Source organism: Lissotriton helveticus, chromosome 1_1, assembly GCF_964261635.1.
Source record: "Lissotriton helveticus chromosome 1_1, aLisHel1.1, whole genome shotgun sequence".
Classification (NCBI taxonomy): Eukaryota; Metazoa; Chordata; class Amphibia; order Caudata; family Salamandridae; genus Lissotriton; species Lissotriton helveticus.
Genome location: NC_136057.1, coordinates 1,183,045,224 through 1,183,070,493, shown reverse-complemented (window position 1 = coordinate 1,183,070,493; position 25,270 = coordinate 1,183,045,224). Strand labels below are relative to the sequence as shown.

General features: G+C 47.8%; 1 protein-coding gene across 2 annotated transcripts in view; it reads left to right on the top strand.

The window, feature by feature from the left end:
* CCDC146 (coiled-coil domain containing 146) overlaps positions 1-25,270 on the top strand; it is a 950,534-nt gene that overhangs the window by 853,507 nt on the left and 71,757 nt on the right. For both annotated transcript variants that reach the window (XM_078679302.1, XM_078679310.1), the window contains exons 17-18: positions 20,168-20,305; positions 20,717-20,965. In XM_078679302.1, coding sequence (XP_078535428.1) covers positions 20,168-20,305; positions 20,717-20,965 — 387 coding nt within the window. The remainder of the gene's footprint in view (positions 1-20,167; positions 20,306-20,716; positions 20,966-25,270) is intronic.

Sequence of the window (25,270 nt, the reverse complement as noted above, 5' to 3'; positions counted from 1 at the left end):
GCTTGGTTGACCTCGAGAAAGTTGGAGCTCTCGATGAACTGTGAGAGACAGGTGGTGACGTGGGCTTCCAGGATTTTTGAAAAGAAAGGTAGAAGAGAGATGGGGCGGTAGTTTGCCGGAGCGGCGGGGTCAGCCCCCGGCTTCTTCAAAAGAGGCACCAACACGGCCTCCTTGAAGGAGCCCGGCACCGTCCCGGAAGAAAGGGAAGAATTTAGCAGGGGGAGGATACAGTCAGGTAGAGTATGACAGATGTCCCTCAGAATAGAGGGAGGGCAGCAGTCATCCGGGGATCCCGACTTGATGCGGGTGGCAAGAGTGGCCAAAGAGGTGGGGTCTAGGAGAGGGAATTGTGTAAAAGAAAAAGTGTTGTGGGAAGGGGGAGCAGATCCAGCGCCAGGAGCCATAACAGGGATGGTGTCCTTAATCAGTGCGATTTTTTCAACGAAAAAAGTGCTGAGGGCATTACATGCTTCCTGTGTAGGGGCCTGAGTGGGAAGCGTCCTGGGGTCGGAGGTGAATTCATTAAGGATTTTAAAGATTTCCTTAGACTGGCCAGGGGCAGATGAGATTTTACCAGAGGCATAGGTTTTTTTGGCAGCCAGAATAGCAAGTTTATACCCATTGCGGGCAGCCACGTAGGCGTCTCTGCTCACAGGGCTGTAGTCTCTCCTCCACTTGCGCTCATGCTGGCGAAGTTCCAGATGGAGGGCTTTTAGGTGGGGGGTAAACCATTTGTGGGAGTTACTGTGCCGGGATTGGGGAAACTCAGTGAGGGGAGCAAAGATGTCACTGGCTGTAGTAAGCCAGTCTGCCACGAGGCCGTGGAGCTCGTCGATACCAGTGTCATTAGATGGCAGAGGATAGGTTTGGGACAGGTGAACCAGTAGTTTGGAGGGATCGACAGCCTTCCACTTGCGGGCCCTGCCATTCTCCCGTGGGGGGACCTTAATCTGGCCGACCGCTGAAAAGGTGGTATCGATCAGGCAATGGTCCGACCACACACAAGGTGTTATTAGTGGGCAGGAGGACGTGACTCCATGGGTCCAAACATGGTCGAGGATGTGGCCACCCTTGTGGGTGGCAGACCTGACTAGTTGGTTAAAGTTCAGGTTTGAGAGACCCTCGAACAGTTCGGAAGCATGTGGGCCGGCGTCCACGTGTTGAAACCAGTAATTAAAGTCCCCAATGATGATGATACGGGGAGAGCAGGTAGCAATACTGGTTAGCTGATCGATGAAGGATGAGGGAAAGGACGGCATGGAATGGGGAGGACGGTATAGTAGCACAACAGTAACTGCGCCTACCTCGGTCCCCAGGCTAAGAACCAGGGTGTCTACATCCGGTAGAGTCATGGCCGCAGAGGCAATAATCTTAAGATCCTTGCGTATTACCGCTGCCACCCCTCCCCCGGTGCGGCCCCCTGATCGGTTGTTGTTGATTAAAAAGTAATCAGGGGGTAACGCAGCCAGGATGTCTGGGAGAGAGTCGTCTGTAAGCCAAGTCTCAGATAACAATAAGACGTCGGGGCTTTCAGACATAAGAAGATGCAGGATGTCGGTTTGGTGCTTGACCATCGAGCGGGTGTTCAGGTATAGGACCCGGATGGACGACTCGGGGGGAGCCGGGACGGTAAATGATGGTTTTGGAGCAAGCTTAGGGGTTGCAGTGCCTGCAATGCCAAGTGAGGTAATGCGGGCCCAGGTGTCAGAGGAGAGAGGGCAGGCCGAGGCGTGTAGGCGCCTGAGCGCGGAGGACGAGTAAAGATGGGAAGTGACAGCACTACTGGCCCCTGGGCCCGTCCGGCCGCGGACGGGCGCAGACGGGCTTAACTCAGGCGCAACTCCGGCGCGCCTTCGTCGCGCCCGCTGCGCTCGTCCGCTGCGCTGACACATGAGGGACCGTTAATGTAGGGGCGGAACTCGGGGGTGTGGCGATGAGGTCACTCGCCTCGCCTGTGCAGCCCAGCCCAAGATGGCGCCCCCGGCCGTTGCGATCCCGCCGAGGCGCTCCGCACCCAGCCAGCCGGTGCTCTCAGGAGGAGTGAGCAGGTAAGCGTCCTGTAGTAGTGGGGATCCAGAAATGGTGTGTGGGACAGGTTGAAGGTTCGTGGTTTAAAAGCGCGCCTCTGCGCTGAATTCGGCAGAGCGCCGGTTAAAATGACAGTCGCCAAAGTCAATGGTTTGTCTGTTCTGCTGCCTTCTCAGCAACAGGCGTGGACCCCCTGCCACAGGGTCACCAGCCTGCAAGTGCCGAGAGATGGATTAGGCACTCCTATGTAGGGGCGGAACTCGGGGGGTGTGGCGATGAGGTCACTCGCCTCGCCTGTGCAGCCCAGCCCAAGATGGCGCCCCCGGCCGTTGCGATCCCGCCGAGGCGCTCCGCACCCAGCCAGCCGGTGCTCTCAGGAGGAGTGAGCAGGTAAGCGTCCTGTAGTAGTGGGGATCCAGAAATGGTGTGTGGGACAGGTTGAAGGTTCGTGGTTTAAAAGCGCGCCTCTGCGCTGAATACGGCAGAGCGCCGGTTAAAATGACAGTCGCCAAAGTCAATGGTTTGTCTGTTCTGCTGCCTTTTCAGCAACAGGCGTGGACCCCCTGCCACAGGGTCACCAGCCTGCAAGTCAGCTCCCCAACACAGGCAGCAGGACCGCCGGACCAGGCCCGGGAGGCCGCAAGCGGTCTATTAGCACATCGGCCCTTCCGACCGACTCCACACCACCACCAAGGGCCGGCCACCGCGCCTTGTCCAGCCCGGGCGCCGCCAAGGAGTGCCAGGCCCGGCAGCTCCGGAGGCCCCGAAGTAGACAGGGGCGTAACTCAGGATCCGCGGCACCCAGGAATCACCGGAGCAAACGGTAAGTGCCTGTAAGTTATCGTCGTTCCACTACACATCGTGGAATACTTCCCGGGGCAGGATAAAGTACAGGATATTTGTCGGAAACAGGAGAGTGATCGGAGCCGAGCTAAAACGCGGCCATCTCGGACGCGAGCTTGGCTCCTCCCCCACAGTGCAGTTTTGATCCTTCCATCTGCCTCAACTAGTCCAGGACATTTGAGCTATTATCCGGATGTTTAAACCTTTGTCTTGGGTCTCCGTAGGTGCAGCTCTGAAACTTCTTGTCCTCCTGCATTCTGCTCATGGATCACAGTAAGTGACACATGCTGGCTCTGCAGTGGGATTTTAAGTTTTAGTGGACTCAGCCCAACGAAATTGTTTGGATTCCATTCAGATGTCGAAGGAGATTGCAAAAGATCTGCAGTGGTGGCTGCTGGACTTCAATTGGACTGGTGGCAGTCCACTCCACCTACCCAACCTAGAGCTAATGACTGAGATGGATGCATCGTTGCTAGGTTGTGGAGCTCCTCTTGGAGAGGTAGAGATCAAAGGATTCAGGTCACTGGCAGAAACCGATCTTCACATCAACCTGTTGGAGTTATGGGTGATTCATTTGGTATTAACACCATCGATGCTCATGATGAGCTGAGCTCGTCATGAGGCACGGCGCTCCAGTGCTCATGACGAGCTCAGCTCGTCATGAGCCGTGGAACGCTCGCATGCGGGGATAATTCCCCTGCTGTGCTGAGCGTTCCACGGGAACGGGTGGGCTCATGAAGAGCTCAGCTCGTTATGAGCACACGAGCGCCTTGCCTCATGATGAGCTGTGCTCGTCATGAGCATGGGGGCGCTGCGCGTGCCCCCCAGCACAGCGGGGGAATTACCCCCACACGGAAGGGGTTAAAGGCCTTCCTCATGTCCTTCAAGGGGGAACCAATGCAGGTACTCACAGACAACACCACCTCCATGTAGTATTACAACAAGCAGCTTGAAGTGGGGTTGTAGGTCCTGTTACAGGAGGGTTTGCGCCTCTGGATCTGATTGGGTCATTTAGGGCATTTCCTTGGTTGTACACCACTTGACTGGATCTTTAAATGCCAGGGTAGACAAACTCAGCTGGAGTTGCATAGCAGATCACAAATGGTGTCTAAACTTTGGCGAGTTCCCAAGGCAGTTCTCACTCGGAAACGCCTATTACCTAGATTGAATCGCTGGACTCCCACTGTTACCTTTCCAGGCCAACGTTTTAAGGAAGATCAGGAACAACCAAGCCATAGTCATCCTTGTGGCTCTGGATTGGGCGAGGAAGGTGTGGTACCCAGCACTCTGGCCATGAGCATCTGTCCTCTCATTTGGCTGCCTCGTTGGGAGGCCCTCCTGTGGCATCAGCAGGGCAGCGTCTTGCACCAGAGTCTACCCAACTTACATCTCCATGCTTGGAGATTGAGTAGTGAAACCAAGACTCAAAATCACTAATTGTTTACAACAAATATATAATAAGATTCCTCGTGTTATAAAATGAGAATCTTATCACATACATAATCTTATTTCATAAATGTACACCATTTGTCCACATTTTCTAACTGTTACCCTGTATAGTTTCAGGCAAAAGTCCCAGAGTTCACACACCTTGAATATTATACAAAACAATAATTTGCCCAAAAAAATCTGCTGTACGATTCATAAACAAAAGTATTCCAAGTTGTGAATAGTGCTGCTTGCTATCCTATAAATACTGATTTTATTAGCCTATGGGAAAACAATATTGGTTCACACACTGGAACAATAGACCGGAGGCAACCATGGAGAGAAACTTTGTAAATGAAGTTGGAGCCGAGTTGAGTCAAAATGAGAGAAACGCAAACAATTTCAGATGCTATTCTAAAAATAAATTGCACCAGCTACAATCATGGCATTCTATAATATGGCGTTTATTGATTCAGCCGCCAAAGTACTCCATTTTAAAAATTTCCAGGCTTAAAGGGTAATTGGGAGAAGCACTCCACAAACAACAGCAAATATTAGTCCATCAAATCATGTAAGAGAGATTCGTCCAGCCTCCTCCACACTTCTGAATGGCGGCCGCTGGGGCACCAAAGGCAAACCCCTCTGCGCCTTGACCACGCCCAGCACCATGGACCCTAGTTCTTGGACCTTCCACCAATACAAAGCTGCACCCTCCTCACCCTCAACACAGGACACCACGCCACCTACCACCTCACATCACCAAAGGACCCTTCTCCTGCCGAAACTGCGGCTACACTCTCACCCACCTCCACACTCCGGCTCCTGTCGCAGCTCAGCTGACCAACAGCGCATCAAAGCGTCTCAGCTGCATCCTCCTCAACACACGCTCCCTCCACAAACACATCACAGAAATCTTGGACCTCCTCTACGCCGTCTCTGCAGACATCACCTTCCTCACTGAAACCTGGACTAACCCCAGCTCTGGCTCGGACATTACCATCGCCATCCCCGACAGCTACAAAATCACCTGCAAGGACCACCCTGACCGACCAGGAGGCGGCATTGCCATCATCCGCAAGAACACCCTCTGCCTCGCCACCCACTCGGACGACCCAACGACAACCATGGAACACCTCCACTTCCAGATCCAGACCAAAGCCAACACAACCCACTGCAGCACCCTTGTCTACAGACCACCCAACCCCCACCTGCTCTTCACCGACACCATAGTCGGCTTCATCCCACCCCAGGCACTCACATCCACCAATTACTTCCTACTTGGCAACCTCAACTTTCACCTGGACAACCCCAGTGACCAGAACACTGTATCCTTTCTGGAAAACCTCACCAAAATGTGGACTCAAGCAGCTAGTCACTGCTCCGACCCACGCAGCGGGACACGCGCTCGACCCAGTCTTCTCTACAAGCGGAAACATCACCTTCAGCCACATCACAAACTCCTCTGGACTGACCGCCACTGTGTTCGCTTCACCACACCCACCGTACACCACCACCCCCAGTCTGGAACAAGGTCACCGAACAACATCTCACCGCCTTTCCCAGCACTACCACACCCCGACATCAGCAGACGCTAACACCTCCGCACACGACCTCCAATCATGAATCTCGAACTGCGCCAACACTCTGGCACCCCTCAAGAAGGCACCCGGTAAGCAACACTCCAAAAAAGCTAGCTGGTTTACTCCTGCCCTCCATGAGTCCAGATGCTCCGGGAGACGGCTCGAGAAGAGATGGAGGACCAACAAAACCCCAGAAACCCACGCAACCTTCAAAACCACATCGTCCAGGAGTTCGCTAAACCTCACAGCCAGGCCACAGCCGTCCCACCCTCCCAAGACCTCTGCAACAACCTCAGCACCTTCTTCCACCACAAGATCAGGCAATTCTACAACAGCTTCGACACCCAGACCTGTTCCACACCGCCCGACACAACCGCACGCAACGACGCAGCACCCCAACAGATCCTGCTCAACTGGAATCTGCTCACCCCAGATGACACACTCAATACCATGAAGAGCTACCATTCCGGAGCCTCCTCGGACACTTGCCCACATCACGTTTCCCATAGAACAGCTGCCTCCATCGCCCCAGAGCTTCGTCGTACCATCAACTGCTCCATCGAGACCGGCACCTTCCCCGATGACTGGAAAAATGCCGAGATCAACCCCCTTTTAAAGAGGCTGTCCGCCGACCCCACAGACCTCAATCTTTTCAGACCCATCTCCCTGCTCCTCTTCGCAGCCAAGGTCATCGAGAAGGAAGGCCATCAATGCCCAACTCTCCGAGTTCATCGAAGTGAACCACGTCCTGGACATATCCTAATCTGGCTTCTGAAGCAACAGCACTGAGACCACACTCCTTGCCACCATCGACATCCGCTCCCTCCTCGACCAATGTAAAACTTCAGCCTCATCCTGCTGGACCTCTCGGCCTCCTTCGATTCCATCTCCCACCACATACTAATCATGAGACTCTACGATGCCGGCATCCGTGAGAAGGCCCTGGACTGGATCCACTCCTTCCTTCCTCGCCGAACACAGCGAGAGATCAGCTGCGCGGTGCCCCAGGGCTCCTCCCTGAGCCCCATCCTCTTCAACGTCTACATGGCCTCCCTTGCTGCCATCGTCGGGAACCATTGACTCAACATCGTCTCGTACACCGTTGACACCCAGCTGACCCTCTCCCTCACCACAACCACCAGAATCAACATCCACAAGAGGATTAAGGCCGTTGCCACCTGGATGAAAGATAGTTACCTCAAACTCAACTTGGACAAGACTGAAGTACTCATCCTGGGACCCACCCCCTCAGCTTGGGACGACTCCTGGTGGCCCGCCGCATTGGGAACCTACCCCATCCCCAAGGACCACACACATAACCTTGGTATCATACTGGACTCCTCGCTCACAATAAATCGCCAGGTCAAGGCTGTATCCTCATCCTGCTTCCACACACTCTGCCTGCTTCAAAAGACATTCAGATGGATCCCCACAGAATCCAGAAAGACAGTCACCCGCACAATCATCACCAGCAGACTCGACTACTGCAATGCACGCTATACCGGAGTCGCCCACAAACTCCACGGGAAACTACAGAACATTCAAAATGCTGCAGCCAAACTGGTCCGCAGCATCCCCCGCCACAGCCACATCACTGAACACCTTCAAGAACTGCACTGGCTTCCACTCAACAAAGAATCACCTTCAAGCTCCTCACACATGCCTACAAAGCTCTCCACAACGTAGGAACAGCATATCTGAGCCACCGCCTCTCATTCAGACACCGTCACTCTCCCTAACTGTCCCAGGCCACCGATCCACAAGACCAGAGCCTAAGGAAGATCCTTCTCCCACCTCACTGCCAAGACCTGGAACACCCTGTCTGCCCACCTCGGGCAATCCCCGTCGCTAACTCAATTCGACTGAATAATCTGCACCCAGACGGATCCGCAAGCTCCCACCCACTCCCCGCTGCAGTGCCTTGAAACCCTATTGAGTGAATCAATTCAATTCAAAAAATGCTTTATTCGGTATGTATGAATACAACCATATAGCAACAATCAAAATAAATACAATACATCTGGTTTATATCGACTCTAATTTGCTAAGTAACATCAGTGCTATCTATATTAGACTTTTAATAACGTGTGCAAATAAGCATTTCTTAAATTGCATCCTAACACAGTCGCTTACTCATACATGTGCAAACTAGCAATAAAGTGCAAAAAGTGCTAAAAATGCTCGTTTTCTAGTGCGTGCAAATTAGCTAAGTTAAAACGCATATAAGTACACACAGGCATTATTCATATACAAACTAACAGTGATAAAGTGCGTAAGAGTCAGGGTTAAGTATTGAATTCATATAGTGATTGATTTACATATAAAAATGCATTTTGAAATATAAGTAGCCACATAAAAACATATATCTGGGCTCTCTAAATTAAACATCAATTGCATCACTTTCTTGGTGCTGCGAATATTATATTTTAAATAATAAAATTTCCTATAAAAAGTATAACATTTACAAAACAGCATAAAATGAAGACCACTCTGCTTAGATACACCATCACATGGGCATAAACATGTACCTGGTTTCTTAATTATTGGAAATGCAACTAAATAATGCACAACCCCCAAACGTAGGCGAGATAATACAAAACGGTGTGAACTTTTGCTAACAGTAGTGAGGTATGGTTGTAAGCCTTCCTTAATATTGTATTCCAGATAAGAATTGAACGTGCTTTGTTTTAGGTATTTATCCATCCTGATATTACCTGTATGTTTTAGGAAGGTAATTTTAAGCTCCTTTTTTGACAACCCTGTGCCCAATGTTGGTTCTTCGAAAATCTCACTACCATAAAGTGTCTTATACCATGATTGGATGTGACATAGCCAGGGGATCTTTGAACAGTGGTCGAGCTTTAAACAGTCATTGATCACATCCTGGGTGAATTTTGTCTCTTCCTTTGCCCATATAGAGCGCCATAGGGACAGGGGTCGTAGGGCAATTAGGTCATTGACATGATTTAAGCCAACTTCCCTGTGTATTAGTTCGTTAGAGGCCGAAACCGGAGCACAAAGCAAACGTTTCAGGAAGGCATTCTCCTCATTCTGGATTAAGTTAGCGCTCTGGGGATGATAACCCCATATCCCAGCCCCTTATAGGGCTGATGATATGCACCTAGAGTTATATATTGACACCATTTCCTGGATTCTGCGGCCCCCTAGTTTTGCTGCAAATCTAAAAATACTGCTAGTATTTCTTGCCATTTTAAAACGAACGCTATCTTGTTCGTTGGCCCACCTCCCATCCCCGGAGAATATGATGCCCAGGTAACAAACATTTCTTACAGGCTCTAATTTCTCCCCATCTAAATAGAAGGGCCTGCTTTTTCTTGCTTTCTTGCCACAAGACATTGTGAAGGTTTTACTTTTGTTGATTATCAATTTTCTACTCTCAATGAAAGTATGAAACTTGTTAATCAAACATTGCAAGCCATTTTGGGTCCGGGAGAGGAGAACCGCGTCATCCGCGTCTAAAAGAATTGGAATTGAATTACCATTAATAGTAGGGGCATCTGCTTGAATACTTCTTAGAGTTAAGTCTATCTGGTTTATAAGGAGCGAAAATAGGAGTGGGACAAGCACACATCCTTGGCGTATGCCTCTATTAATTCTAAAAAAAAGGGTGTGCATTCTCCATCAGGCCCGAATCTAACTTTGCTAGATAAGTTTTCATAAAGTCTAGCCAGGAAGTGTATGATTTCAGTCGGGGCACCCATCTCCAATAAAACTGGCCAGAGGAGTGAGTGTTCCACCAAATCAAATGCTGAACTCAAGTCAGCAAAACACAAAAAGAGGTTGCCCACACTGCTCCATTGTTCCCATCCCCTTTCTAAACCCGTACTGCACTGGGGATAAGATGTTATTTTCCTCTACCCAGGCTTCTAGTCTTTCTAAAAGAACTCGACTGAGGATTTTAATTGACGAGTCCAGAAGTGAGATGGGACGATAAATTTGCGCCTCCGACCTAGAGCCTTTCTTGTAGAGAGGCACTATGATGGACTGGCCCCATGTAGGTGGAAACATGTCTTCTAAAGCTGCATTAAAATATCTTGTTAATATAGGGGCCCATAGGGTCGTTTCAGATTTATAAAAATCCATAGGTACCCCGTCGGGTCCTGGTGCTTTACCACCTTTGCTATTTTTTATTGCTTCGGTGACCTCAAAAAGGCTCACAGATAGCTGCATTTTTTTTGGTTTAAAACTGGACCCTGTATCTATATTTAAAACTAACCCATCTAAGTTGGAAGCAGAGTTAAAAATCCCAGTAAAATGGGTTATCCAAGCGCGGCAACTAACATTGGAGGAAATTTCAGGGATATTATCATTCTTTAAAAAAGGACTATTTACAGTATCCTAAAATAATTTGTGGTTTTTTGTTTCCGCAGCCATATCCAAATTCAACCAGGCCTCGTTTTGCAGATCTTTTTTTCTAACTGCAAGGGCGGTCTTATAATTAAGACCCTCCTCTCTAATTTTTACTGTGTCCCTGGGCTTGGTATCAAGTGCTATTTTGAGTTTGTTTAATGACTGGGCACAATACTTGTCGAACCACACCACTTGTATTCTCCTCAGCTTACGGCTCCTTGCTGTGAGTGAGTTATCGATTGCCTTGGTTATTTTTGAGAAATTGGCAAGAAAAATGCCAGGGACCACATTAGATTCCAGGCAATAACCTATCTCCCTACTACATTTTAGAAACAGGTCCTCCATGAATTGAGTCGGGTCAATTCTGGTCCACTTAATTCTCATGCCATTGGGTCTTTCTGCTATAATCCCTTGGACCGAGCTTTCGTATACATGTTTTTTTTTTTCCCAACCTGCCAATTCTAGCGATATGCTGTTATGATCGCTCACTGGCTGCTCTATTACCCAGACATTAGAGTAGACAGTTCCATTGGATACCAGAATGTGATCGATATTCGAGTGAGCATCTCTCCCTCTAAATGATGGACACGCTTCATTATCTTTGTTCTTTGTGCAGTCCAATAATTCCAGATTTAGTTTGGCCACTAGATTATTTAACGCACTCCCATAGTTAGTGTGTGGGAAATGGTTAAAAACAGTACTGCCTCCATGAAAGTACTCCTCACGATGGCCACAGATCCCCTTCTGTGCATGGCTACATGATTGAATGTTAAAATCACCCACCCATAATATTACAGGGGGGTCACTTGATAAAGCAAGTACCTCCTCTATGGCCCGCTCTATGTCCAGTACAATCGCGCCCCGGTTGGGTCCAACAATATTGTTATAAAAATTTACTATTATTAAATCCCTGCCTTTGACATGCACTAGGCGCACAATTGATGCGTGCTGGGCCACCTCCACATAGCCACCGGGGCTAAATTCTGTTAGGGTAGTGGATGCAAGGGTTAGTAAGCCACCTTTTGCTCTGCCTGCTCTTCCTGCTGGAGCTATGGCATCTACACTGTATGATGTGTACCCCTCAACTTGTACCTGGTTTTTATGCCACGTCTCCTGGAGACAGATTATATCGTGGCCTTGCTTGATAAAGTTTTCCCAGAACGGAGTAGTTATTTTGGAAGTAATTCCCGCTATGTTCCAGGTAATAACTTTTAGGCATTCTGCAGTATTATTGGCTAATGGATCATGGTGTGAGGTCACTTTCATAATTATATCCATGCCAGGACTAACGACAGGTTCAGTTATATCGTCAGTGTTATTCTGGTCACTACTTACTAAGTTCACGGCAGTGTCCTCATCTGACGTATATGTACATAGCAATTCTTGTTCAATTAAATTCATTCCCTCAGATACGATTATTTCAGGCTGTGGTGCTATAGTTTGTCCCCTCAGTCAATCATTCTCTTCAAGTGAACCAAACACCTGGAATCTATTATAAGTCGGAATAGTAATATTGTCCCATAAATTATACAGAGGTGCTGGTTCATAGTTTACATTAAGGTGGTTAAGGTGAGTAGCTCTATACCAGTCAGCAGTCTGTGTTGTAACTTGTTTTCCTGACTGACTCCTATAGAAATAATCGAGGGGGAGCAGGGTTGTATTGTATTCGTGTTTTAAGGGTATGAGTGCATTTAAAATGGAATCTCTAGCCCATTCGGAGATCCTGAAATTGATTACTATGCAATCCCCATTTATCTCCTTTTTGCTAGGGCCCAACCAGCCTACTCTCTGTGTGGAATAATTTGGTTTGCCCCACGCATTGGAAATCCACAATTTTGAGCAAGCCAATGCAGGGTTTTATTCTTGAGGGTTTGCTGGTTTTCAAATTGGGTGGGCTTGAGCTTTGGGACATTAGCAAGAATGGCTACATACGGGCTACATTCTGGTGGGAGATTAATCGTTGCTGGAATTATGTTGTTAATATGCCGCACTGACACTGTCCTGCCCGTGTTGTTAAATGTAGGACCCCCTTTCTCCCTTAGCCTTACATCAGGTTTCTGGCTCGTTGTGGTGGTTAGAATGTTGGTAGGTAATTTTTTCGGGGCTGGAGCTAATATGACCGGGGTTGAAGAGATAGGTGCTCTTGTTACATTGGTTGTCACCGGGCTTACTCTTTAACTCGTTCGTTATAGATAACTTACTTTGTGTAATAAGATTTTCTAACAAATCTAAGTTGGCTATCCCCAGTTTTTCAAGAATTTCCACTTTGTCCGTCAAGGTCTTCAATCTATCGGCCATCGGTGTAATGTGAGATTTTACCATTAGTTCTAATTGGTGTATGAGGGCCTCCATGTTAATGGGTGGTAAATTTTGCTGGGTAATATCAGGATTTTCGCTCTGCTGTGGGTTTGTGTTCAGCCGCATTATCCCTCCTTCCCTCCCTTGTTTCAAAGTGGTCTGAATTAGCCTCTTCTTTTTACTCCTATGTCTCTTCCCCTGTCTATTTATAACTACCAGTTTCCTACTATGGGTACATTTACGTTTGCGCCGGCCTGACCCGTGCAACTCAGTAGACTGGTGTCAGCTGACTCGGCCACTGGGTTAATATTAATAGTGTCACTGCCCTCTGACTCTACTCTAATACTAGGCACATCGGTCACCGTGAATGGGTGAGAAATCTCAATAGTTTTTAAATTGGGTGTTAGTGACAGCCTGCTCTCTCGGGTAGCAAATACAGTAGATGTTGACTGTTGTGGTGCCTCGACTAGAATCTGATCATTCCCTGGCAGATCTGCATAAGAATCTAGCAAAATAGAGTCCTGTGAAAGAGCAGTTATAGTGGAGGTATTTACAAATAAATCGGCTCCTTGTGTAGACGGAGTTCTCAAGCACATACTTGGTGGTAGCGAGAGGCGTCTTTCGGTGTTTTCTATCGCTGTAACTACAACCCCAATTGTTTGTTGTAGCATTTTATCAATTGCTGTTAGGGTTGGAAGAGGAGTCTTGGTCTGCATTAATTTCCTAGTTGTTGCTCGTGTGGACATGGGAGTTTTTTTAGCCATTATACTGCTTGTTACTCAGTCAGTTCTTATTCACGAATCAAACACACTCCTGCAACAATTGGTACCTTAAGCAATGTTCATGTCGGGGAGCCAAGGGACACGGCCCAGCCCAGACTCTTCAGGCCTCTGAGGGCCCGCCCTTTGCCCGGGCTTCGTCCGGCTTCCCGCGAGGCGGGGCTCGGCTCCCTTTTATGCGCCTCCTGGCGCTGTTTGGAGATGCAGGGGCCGCAAAGGTTGCCGGGAGATGTAGTCCCTGGCCCAGCCTCCGCTCGGCGGTCACGCCGGCCAGATGGCTACACCAGCGTGACAGCGGGAGGCAGGCAAGGGGACCGGGACTCAGAGCAGGTGAAGGTTTCAGCAGCCAACGTTCACGCACCAACACGGCGAGTTCACACAGCTACCCCTTTGATTCCAGCCTTGGCTCGTATCGATTGGTGGAGCCACCAACTCATGCTCTGGACATTTTTGTACTGCTCTGAAGTCTCCACACACAGCTTCGAGCTCAGTGTGCAGATTAAGTTTCGGCTCCAACCGCCTCCTATTTTTCTTGTAAAGATGCCCCAAATAAGGGCTAGCAAGAGTGGCCTATACTTCTATACTTCTCCGGAGACGGGTGCTAGGGACTCATAAGGGCCATCCACCTCTGACTTGATTAATTCAATAAAAGATGGCAATGCCCCGGACGTTGACGTTGAGGATTCACGGCATGGTGAGGGGAGGCTGCCGAGTTTTGGATTACTGCTGAGCATGAGCACTGATGAAGCAGTTGCCGCAGCCCATTGCTCGCCAAGCTCTAGAGTGCCGGTGGGAGTGTCACGTTGCCGCTCCGCTGCACCTCTATGGTTGTGGTTGCGGCCCCTCTGTGAGTTGGGGTCTGTGGTGTGTGGTTCTGGTTTTGCTCTCACTGTCACTCTGCTGGCCTGCTTACTCTATTTCCTGCTCTGGTTGCTGGCTGTTTATCTTCTTTTTCGGCTCTCCCGGCCTGCACGTGTGTGCCCTTTTGCCCCCAGTTATTACACCCCCCAGCACCTCAACTACACCCGCAGTGGAGAGGCAGTCAGACTTGTACGATGTGAAGGCAGATGCAGGGGAGAGGTGGAGAGGGCAGTGTGCAATGAACTTTTGGAAAAGGCCTTATCACTTTGAATAATTTTGAATTCTAAAGTCTCTGGAGGCTCTGCCAATTGTTTACTCTGTAGGGCTTTTGCATGCCCTGCCAAGCTGTGTACGACAGAACTGCAGAATTGCTATCCAGTCTACAGGTCGCATGCTTCAGCTGTTCTGCAGGCAAGGTGTAGTGCCACGTAATTGTGTGTCACTTGTGTTAAGAGGAGAGCTAGAGAGAGTGCAGTGGCTGTAGTCAGCCGCAGCGGAAAGAGAGCCAGGGCCTCATGGAAGCAGCATAGCTAGGTCTGGGTGCCTCTTCTGGGGTTGACCAGTGAGCTCCTACCCTGCCCATTTCTCCTTCTTCTTTCCGCTTTAAAAACCTTTTTCTTTTAGACCATCGCCCAGGAGCTGGTGATCAAGGTTGAGGGTGGGCGTCTGTTGGTACCACTATAGTGGTACCTAGTGATATCATTCATTGTCTTTTGATAGTGCTGTGTGATCATCTGTTGAGCTCCATCTTCTTTGCGGCTAGTCTGGCCAAAAATAACATTAAGGAAATTACACTCTGGTTGCCCGATGGCTGCAACTAATCCACCCAACAATCTCCTGATCTATTTTTCGGAAGAAGTCCCAGTTTTCCCATCTGAAATCTTATCCTTTCATTTCGATTTTTTTTCTGTGAGTAGCAAAGAGTTGAACAAAATGGAAATGACCACGAACATGGGGAAGGCTGATGCACACATGGATTTCTCATCTTCTTCCTGTGTTCCCATAGCTCGGGATTCCAAAACTACGACTGCTCATGAATATTTTAATTTAGCCATAACCACTTTGAACGCAGAACAATTATGGGCCCTACCCCTCTCACAACTTGCATTTAACAGAGTTAATAATGAGAGTAGTAGAAAAGTGTAATCACTGTTGGACAGAGAGGTGCTAGTGAAAAGGTCCCACACGTGGATAGTAATTGCAACATATGGGCAATCAGAATCCCAGAATAATCTGGGAGTTCTAAACGGACTAAATGCAAAGCTAAAGCTTTTAAGACTCCGACTTCAAATCCGTAGTAACCTCCCAGCGTGGAAAGACTTGTGTAAGTCAACTTCATGTCGCCTCTGTAACTACCACAGAGAAAACATTTGTCACATAGTTTGTAGCTGCCCAGCTTTAACATCGGAACGTAGAAGCCTGCTAAAACAGGATTTTAATCAATATGCAATTCATACATGCCGTTAAGCAGTAAGTCAAGTCAATAGTCTTTATTCGGATATTTCATTATCCATAAAAGTACAATTATACACACATAATCACGTACATGGTCCATCATTATTAGTAATAAAAATCAGCATTAAAAATAGGATAAAACATTGTTAGGTTTTCCATTTCATTAACGACAGCATCAATACCAGAATGGCAAAATGCATTATTTCCCAAGAAGTCACTAAATCTCAGATATATTACTATATAGCAGCATCAAGTAAAGTGCCACGGTGCAAAAAATCCCATTTGAGGTAGCAGCAAATGGTACAGAATGCAAAATTTTCCATAGCGGCGGCTAAAGGAGCAGGTTACTAGAGCTCGTATGGATTACAATTAACAGCATTGAGTAAAGTGCAAGAAGTGCAAAAGTGCAGAGTTCCTGTTTGAAGTAACATTAAAATAAAATGCAAAGTTTCCCATAGCAACAGCTAAAAGAGCAGATTACTAAAGCTCATATAAGTTACAATTTGCAACATTAAATAAGGTGAGGCTGTGCAATGGTGCAGAATACAAAGAATGCAAAAACCTCTAAATGCATATAACACAACCTAGTCTGGCAGACATCAATTCATAGAGGAACGAGAGCGGATAGCCATTTTCAAAAAAGTGCACACACGGTATATAATGTCATCGTCTTTAAGCTGGAGAATAGTTTTATAAGCTACTTTAAAATCCTTTATGCCCTTAGCTCTAAAAAACGGTATCAGCAACTGCATACTATATTTTTGATAAAAGGAGCAAAAGAACAAAAAATGTAGTATGGATTGTTTCCCTGAGTTCCCGCATGGACAGGCCAAGTTCTCAATATTGGGTTGGTAGCCTATAGGGAAGCACAGCAAATCTAGTATAGATCCTGATCTTAATCGGAAAAGAAGACTACGCTCCCAGCGTGTAATATCTTTTAGGAGATAACTAACAGGTAAACACGAAGTGGGTTCATCATCACCTTTCATTGAGATATACTGTTTCACAGAGACTTTGGCTGATTCCTGATTATATCTAGCTTCCCCATAATATTTAAATAAAATTTTACGGATGATCTTCCCATCAATCCAATCTAATTCGTTAGGGTTGTCAAAGATGTGCTTGAGGTTAACAGCAGTCAAACTCGCCCGTACTTGGGCCAGCCAGGGAATTCGAATGTAGTACAGAAGGTACAAAGTTCCCCGAGAACATAGGAGGGAGAGTGTGTGGAGAAGAGTATTAGGAGAGTTAAAGCAGGGAGCAGTGAGCTCCCTTGTTGGAACTGAGAGGCCTCACACACCCAGCAAGCTAGATGTCAAGCTTCATCATTGGCCTCTTGCTCCTCGTCAGACTGGCGCTGCAATGTCTGACGGGTGCCTAAAAGGCGCTCTTTGTCGGAGTTCTTTTGTTCCAGCCAATGGTTGTGTGCGTGTGAGGGGTAAGATAGGGGTGTAGTCATGTGGGGATAGTGATATTAAAAAAGGTGAATCAATTCACAAGGACATTTATTTGCGTGACTGATTCCCTTGGTTAAAAGGTGGGAAGGGAGGTAGAGGCTGTAAGGGGCACAGTGGAACTACCTCAACCCTCTGATCAGGTCGACATGTTACTTGCTTGATTCGCAATTCCTCAGGACCTCTAGTGAACAGTACTACACAGTGAAAACAAAAGTAAACGTAAAAGTACAAATAAAGGGAGTCAATACAACCTCTCTGGGTCTGTAAAGGTGCAGGCCTAGTGGTTCTGCGATAAAGGGGTGACCTAGAAAAGATGTAAGATAATCAGCCAAGCGTTTTGTAATGGCGTAATCGTAATAACTAACAGTATTCCCCGAGGGAAAAAGGGATTGTAGCACTATGGTCTTCCTTTCATATGCATGTGTATAATTATCCAGCGTCCTATTGTTGACACGGCTATGACCTAGTTATGATCTCTATGATATATTATATATTCATACATGACCCCCTAATATGTCTGTGGCAATTTTGGGGATTAACAGATAATCATTAGACACCCCTCTAAGATGGCCGCCGCACTCCCAGGTACTTGCTCTATGATGTGGCACTAGAACAGCGCACTCTGCCTACGCATGCGCAGACATTCCTCCTTTGGGACCACGCCCTCCCCGTACGGCGTTTTGACGCGGAGATGCGGTCAGCTCATAACCTCGGGCTCTGGTGCTGTGGATGACTTGCCTAGATTCCTGATATCATGGCACTCTCTTAGCCATGATCTTCTCATTGGCTTAATCCCGATATCTACTCTAACATGGGACCGGGTTCGTGTACATACTTCTGTCTCCCTAGGTTATTACACCTAACTGTGCTGCCCCACGGTTACAGACTGCGAGGCCCTTTAGGGACTCCTTTAGGGTAAGCATCAGCCTAGACCTTCATTCAAGTGTTGTTGTTTTTAATTGCTGTTTTGTACCAAAGTGTCTACGGGTTTATTCTGCTGATATGCCCTGTGTTTTAATATTCCTATGAGTGTGTGTATTCCTTTGGAGAGCAAGGGTGACCGACTGCATTATGAAGCGATTACGCCATTACAAAACGCTTGGCTGATTATCTTACATCTTTTCTAGGTCACCCCTTTATCGCAGAACCACTAGGCCTGCACCTTTACAGACCCAGAGAGGTTGTATTGACTCCCTTTATTTGTACATTTACGTTTACTTTTGTTTTCACTGTGTAGTACTGTTCACTAGAGGTCCTGAGGAATTGCGAATCAAGCAAGAAACATGTCGACCTGATCAGAGGGTTGAGGTAGTTCCACTGTGCCCCTTACAGCCTCTACCTCCCTTCCCACCTTTTAACCAAGGGAATCAGTCACGCAAATAAATGTCCTTGTGAATTGATTCACCTTTTTTAATATCACTATCCCCACATGACTACACCCCTATCTTACCCCTCACACGCACACAACCATTGGCTGGAACAAAAGAACTCCGACAAAGAGCGCCTTTTAGGCACCCGTCAGACATTGCAGCGCCAGTCTGACGAGGAGCAAGAGGCCAATGATGAAGCTTGACATCTAGCTCGCTGGGTGTGTGAGGCCTCTCAGTTCCAACAAGGGAGCTCACTGCTCCCTGCTTTAACTCTCCTAATACTCTTCTCCACACACTCTCCCTCCTATGTTCTCGGGGAACTTTGTACCTGCTGTACTACATGTTTGATTGGACATGTACACTGGACCCCGGTAAATATTGTCCAGAACTGGTTCCCTCTATTCGTACTGAAGAGGGAATTCGAATGCCCTGGTCGCATTTTAGGCAGTCGGCCAAAATTTCCCTAGTCAGAGAGGCTTCAGGGTTTTTCCAAACCTTTAACCAAAACAGGACAGGGCGAGACCTGATATAGTCCTCCAAATAAGACAGTTTTAGCTCATTTTGGCCGTTAAGCAGTAATAGCAGGTCTGCAGGGAGAAAATGTACGATTTACTGAAAGATTCTTAAAGTTTGTTAAGTTTGTTAAAAGTGCACAGTAAGGGTTTTTGCTCCATATCAATTTAGCAACAAATCGCTAGGAAGGAGAAACAATCATAGCAAGAGTCATGCTGGCTCTATTATATGAGCACCTAGAACATTGTGAAAAATAAGTGTTTGGTAACCATAAAGTTTTGAGATGATTTTACAAAAGGCACATTGCACTTTAAAAATCCGTAAACGAGGTAAGCTCACTTCATCTAATGCCAGGGCCCAATAAAAATGCTGGGTAGGTTCCCGGCAGGCCAAAACATAGTAATTAATTTTGTTGCTCCACTGAATGGGATACCTGTAGTGTGCAGCATAAATAATAACTAATAGAGGGAAAAGGGCACACTAAGGTACAGCGGAAATAGTAGGTGGAGTAAATCCCTCGCAATTGCACTTTGCCAGTATGTTCTTAGGTGATTTTAAAACACGAATTCATTCTTCTAAACATTGGAATAATCTCAAAAATGTTAATACTTGCTCTTTTTCTAAAGTTATTTTGCAATATTATGTATGGAATGTGTTACAGTGTAAGTTTTTACTAACTGAACAATACATTTCCTTACCTTACCGTAAGCAATGTGAGAAACAAAAACGGAATCTGTAGTGTAAAAACTCATACGGTGAAACCGTTGCTATGACTTGGTTTCTCAAGCTAACTAAAATATCTGTAAGGTACGAGGGGATGCTTGCAGAATATTATTAAAATCATAGGTGATGTCTACAGTGCCATGTAGAAGTTGGGGGTTTAAGTTACTTGAACTGTATAATGTTGTTAAAGTAAACAGGTAAAAATATTTGGTTTTAGTACTATGTAATATGCACGCACAACATCTGATTTTGCAATAGGGCTAAGCACTGACCAGTGCACAGTATCACTTCTGGAAGCCATTCAGGGCAACTGTTGTTCGCAAACTGGTCTTACAGTTCGAATTGTGGTTCAACTATGCAACTTGTTTGTACTTTGTCTAAAACACAGTATTTACCTCTTCATTTTTTAAACAAAAGCATCCTTGAAACACCCAACAATGTAAACCCTTCCTTTTATACAGTTGGAACTTAGTCTTGCAGAAAAAGAGGAGCAGTTGTTGGAGAAAGACTTCATCTATGAGCAGGTTTCCCGACTGTCAGACCGAGTGCGCGCTAAAGCAGACAACGGAAAGCAGGACACACTGACGCTAGCCAAGAAGGTGAGTCTGTCCAATCCGACTTCTGTGTTACAGCTCATAGGCTTTCAGTGGGCATTTCAAAGAATGGTGGCGGATACAATGAAAAAACAAACAGTACATATTTGACAAAAGTCAGATTTATTCTGCTCCAAAGTTCTGCATTACATAAAAAAGACCGGGGAGGATGATTTACTACTCTTTTGAGATTGTTGCTCCAACCGGTGGTAAGCTTGAGCTCTGAAAGTAAACCAGGATTACACTGACGCTTTAGTAAAAAAACAACAAAAAAACATTTTCATTAATTTAAATATAGACGGAGCTTAAATAGAACAGTTACTTTGACTTCCCTCGTTATATGATCTAATGCCTTAAACTAAATTGCGAGTTAGTTTTAAGTCTAACAGTTTTTTGAATATTCATTTTTCATTTCAGGTCAATGAGCTGCAAAAGAAAATTAAGGATGCCACCCGGAAGATGATGTCTCACATTGCAGAGTTGTCTATGCAGCAAGCAAGTACCATGAAACTCCAACAAGAAATAAGGGACAAAGAACAATTTCTAGAGCTCTGCCATTCTCGCATCGAGCAAGGCCTGCCACCAAGCGAAGAGACTGAGAATGAATGGCTTAGAATTCTACGTGAGGAAAAGAGACACAAAATGGAGTCCGTGTCAAAAACCAAAGTAAGTTCAACTTTTATTCATATCACAGTAATATCTGCTATTTTAGCTTTCTTACCTTTGGACTCCAGTATGATATTTTGTAGTTCTATTTTACATGATTTTATGTCGTATTTGCGACTGATGGGGAACCCTTGCCAGAAGTTGGCTGGGCTGGAAACTGCTTCTTAAAGGTCTAGAACGAGTGACGAGCAGAAGTGGATTCGTAAGTGTGCCTCCCTTCAAATAGCAGACTACGCCATCCTCCCACGTGTTCTCTAAGTGCAAAAGATTTCTTTTATAGTTGCAGTTTTCCGGAAGATCAAAGCCAAACAATGGTGGCTTTTGAAGAGACGCTATGACTAGGGCAGGACATGACTGATGGCACTGAAGTCTTCAGAAGAGTAGCTACTCTGATTACAAGAGATGTAGTAGAAAGTAATCAAGAAAAAAAACATGCTAAGGTACGGAGCTCATTCCTAGGTGATTGTGGAGACCATGGAGGCCAAACTGGTAGCCCATTCTACCAGAAACTTCATAATGAGTAGAACTTGCAGACAGTGTTTGGAGCCAGCTGTCCAGCATCTTTGGACAATTGTAGATGAATGCAAATTATTTCAGGAGGTTATGCCTATACTCTATTAGGGTGGAGTAGAGTTAGTACTGCGGCTTCCACCACAATGGATTATACTTTCAGTGCTGATTGTTCTTTGGCTTCTAAGGCATTACATGGAAGGGTTACACTGGCCATACACTTGGAACTATAAGCAGCTTTCCGGTCACTCATACATATATCATCACATAGTTTTACCATAGTTGGAGAAGAACAAGAAGCCATTCCGGACGACTTGCCTTTGAGCAAAATGTAAGAGTTAGAAAAGTTGCCTAATCTTAACCAAAAATACCCATTCACTCTTCAAGAGACGCTTTTACGGGCTGGCTCTAAGTTTGAGGCATAAATCAGAAACATGAATTAGAAATTCTGATCCCAGACTTTAGTGTCCAGACAGTTTCACTGTGATTAGTATTTACAGGCTGGATAATCTGCCTAATAAATATTGTCTTGTGGGAGGTGGTACGGAAGTTACAGATGAACAGCACTACTGTGATAGCTGATGAAGGTAATTTAGGGTAATTGAGGGCAGAATATATCCTCTGTTTTGTTTCGTCTTTCACCTGACATATTACAAAGCATCTTTCTCCTACTGTGTTGGTCGAATCAGCCAAAATGTCTTAATGCTAATACAGTTGTTTCTGAAACGAAAAGTGTACACTTCTGAGGTGGTGAAATGGTGCTGTGGATCCCTGAGTTGCTAAAAAATGTCACTCTAGTGTCTGCCACCATGCCTGAAATACAACACATCCAAACCGAAAGGACAAAACACAGGTCACCGCCCAGCTCTGTTGAATGTGCCAGAAACCTTGTCTGAATTACACACCTTTATCCCAATATCTGCAATGACAATATAGCCGGAATCCCTTTTGGCAAGCCCTTTTTTGGAGTTCCAGTTTGTAATGTGTGGATGTGGTATCTGTTATGGATGGTGTAGAACCACCTTAATCACTTCCTTCAGTAATTATAAAATAAATAATAATGATTACACGTTGTATTTTAGGGGACAAATCTCAAGGTTCCTTTACCATATTCCAGACGTTGGGGCTTGGAAATAGTGGGAAGTTCTGTGACTCAAAGTTTTACCCAAGTCATTTTTAGGCTAAATTTACACCAAAAGTTGGAGTTAATGCTGGTCTGAAGGGTAGGTTCAGTGTTTTATTCAAGACAGTAAAGGATTGTATTCCCATTTCCCAACCAGAAAGAACAAGAGTCAGAAATTCAATTAGGGCCTTCAAGAGATCAACAAACTCTTGAAGAGGAAACATTAAGGAATGTGACTTTAGCACAAATCTTTACCATACCAAGAGAAGGTGAGATATGTGCTTTTGAATTGCACTTCCAAATTCATAACAGAAAGACCAATACTAAGGGCCCAACGTTTGTAGTTGGAAGAAACCACTCTCATGGTACTTCTGCTTGATCTCACAAGTTTTTTTTCCTTTGCTAGGTGACTGTTAATCAAAGGCCCCCCAGAGTATTCCTTTTCTCGTGCTCTCACCAATCCAAGAGAAGACAGTGTATTCATTTTCAGATGATGATTTCAATTAGAGCGGCGCTAGACATCTCTCATGACAAACTTATTTATAGAAAAGAAGCACTAACGCAACATATATGCCGCCTACATACAATTATTACCTCATGATAAGAATCAAGTAGGAGGGGGGCGTGGCTTGCAGCCGATGCCGATGGTCGCAGCCTAGCGAGGCTCCCGACCCACTGCCCATCATCCGACGTAATTATCCTGTTTTGGACCCGGGATCCCCGCTAAAACCGGGTCGATCCCGCGGACGACACCTAGGTCTGTCCCGGCTAGAGTGGCGAGCTGCAGAAGCACTCGTGAAGGGCACTGCGTACCGAGGAGCTCCCGGACCCTCGGAGGGCAAGATGGCGGCTGCCTGACCTGCGGGGGCGAACAGACGACCGTGAGCCCACATAGGGGGTCTTGCTGCCCGGGAAAGGAGTGCTGAGCACCATCACACGCCGAGGGGAGACTGCAGCCCCCCCGGCATACCGGCGGACCCTGAAGGCGGTGTGCGGCTCGGCCGGGAGACGAGGCTCCGGAGTGGCTCCGCCCCTTCTGCGGGGCCGAAAATCCAGACCCCGGCTTTGCGGCCTACGATCCCGGTGTGGCTGCCTGAACCCTGACGGATCGCCGGGAAAAGATTGCCCACGGTGAGTCTGGTCCCCCGGGGACGAGGGGGAAGACTCGGAGCGGGCCCTGACCCCTGGTGTAGCCGGGCCCGGCTCGGGGGGCCCGCCCTGCGGCCGAGTCTCGGAACCGACGATAGAGATCCCTGCCCCCGCCTGCACCGAGGCGCTACCGTTGGCGGGAAGAGCCCAGGAGGATCTTGGACCGGGCCGCCGCAGCAACGCGCTAGACCCAGGCGGCGCCGAGTCTGTGTCTGCCCGGGTGCTGGGGTCTGCACTCTCTCCCTGAGGGGAGGCCGGCGGGGCCCACTGGGGGCCACCTGAGCCCTGACCTGCAACTACGAGAGCGGCCGGCGTCCCTGCTGGTGTTGGGAGAGGCCTGCGGGGACCCCCCTCGGACCACTGCAGCCCGGCCCCGTGCTCTGAGCGAACCCCACCTGGGAGTACCGGCGCACCAACCCTGTGAGCTGGGTCAGGCCGCCTGACACTGCCTGCCCCCCCCCGATACTTTGGAGGGGCTCTCTTTTCTGGATAGCGGCGGCTCTGACCCGCTGCTGCTGCCCGGTGCGGACACCCCGAAACGGGGCTGAGTGGGGAAAGGGGACTGGAGCTGGCCGCGCACACCCTGAAGCAGCTCCCTGGCTCTCCGGGCAGCGGAGGCGCGCTGTGAGATCCCGGGGTGTTACTCCCACGACTGGTGCCCGACCTGATCCACACAGAACTCCCCAGAAGAACCACCACGCACCCGGACACCAAGCCAGTGGCGGAACCACCGGGGGCCGCCGACCCACCTGTTTCCGGGGCCGCCGCCTTTACCCAACCGACCGGCCTTGAAGGCCCGGGCCAGCTCGGAGGGTGAACGATGGGGAAGCCTAAAGGACCTAAGGGAGAGGGGGGCCCATCCACGGAAGCGCCAGACGACTCCTCACGACCCCCCACGGAGTTACAGCGGATGCAAGATCGGATACTGGACGCCATTGCAGCCACGAAGGAAGCTTTGCACCAGGATATTGGTCAGGTGGCGACGGGGCTGGGGCTTCTGCGTGCAGATCATGCGAAGCTGGTGGACAGGGTCACGGAAACAGAAGATACCCTGAAGACTGTCGTACCGGCTCAGAAATCAATGGAGGGACGGCTCACGGACGCAATGGAGCGGATACACGCCCTGGAAAGGAGGGCAGAGGACGCAGAAAACCGCAACCGGCGGAATAATGTGCGCTTGGTGGGCCTTCCGGAAAAAAAGGAGGGCACGGACATGGTGGGCTTCCTGACCGACTGGCTGCAAACGGTGGTTGCCCCGGAGGGCCTATCTCCCTTCTTCACCTTGGAACGGGCGCACCGTGTGCCTTCCCGGCCCCCACGTGAGGGCCTACCGCCCCGCCCAGTGATCTTCAAACTACTCCACTATAGAGACAGAGACTGGCTCCTGCAGCGGGCCAGGGATGCAGGCCCATTTCAAGTGGACAACAGTAGGGTCACACTGTTCCCGGACTTCACGTTTGAGACCCAGAGGCAGCGGGCCACCTTCCTCTCTATTAAAAAGGAACTACGCACAGAGGGGCTGA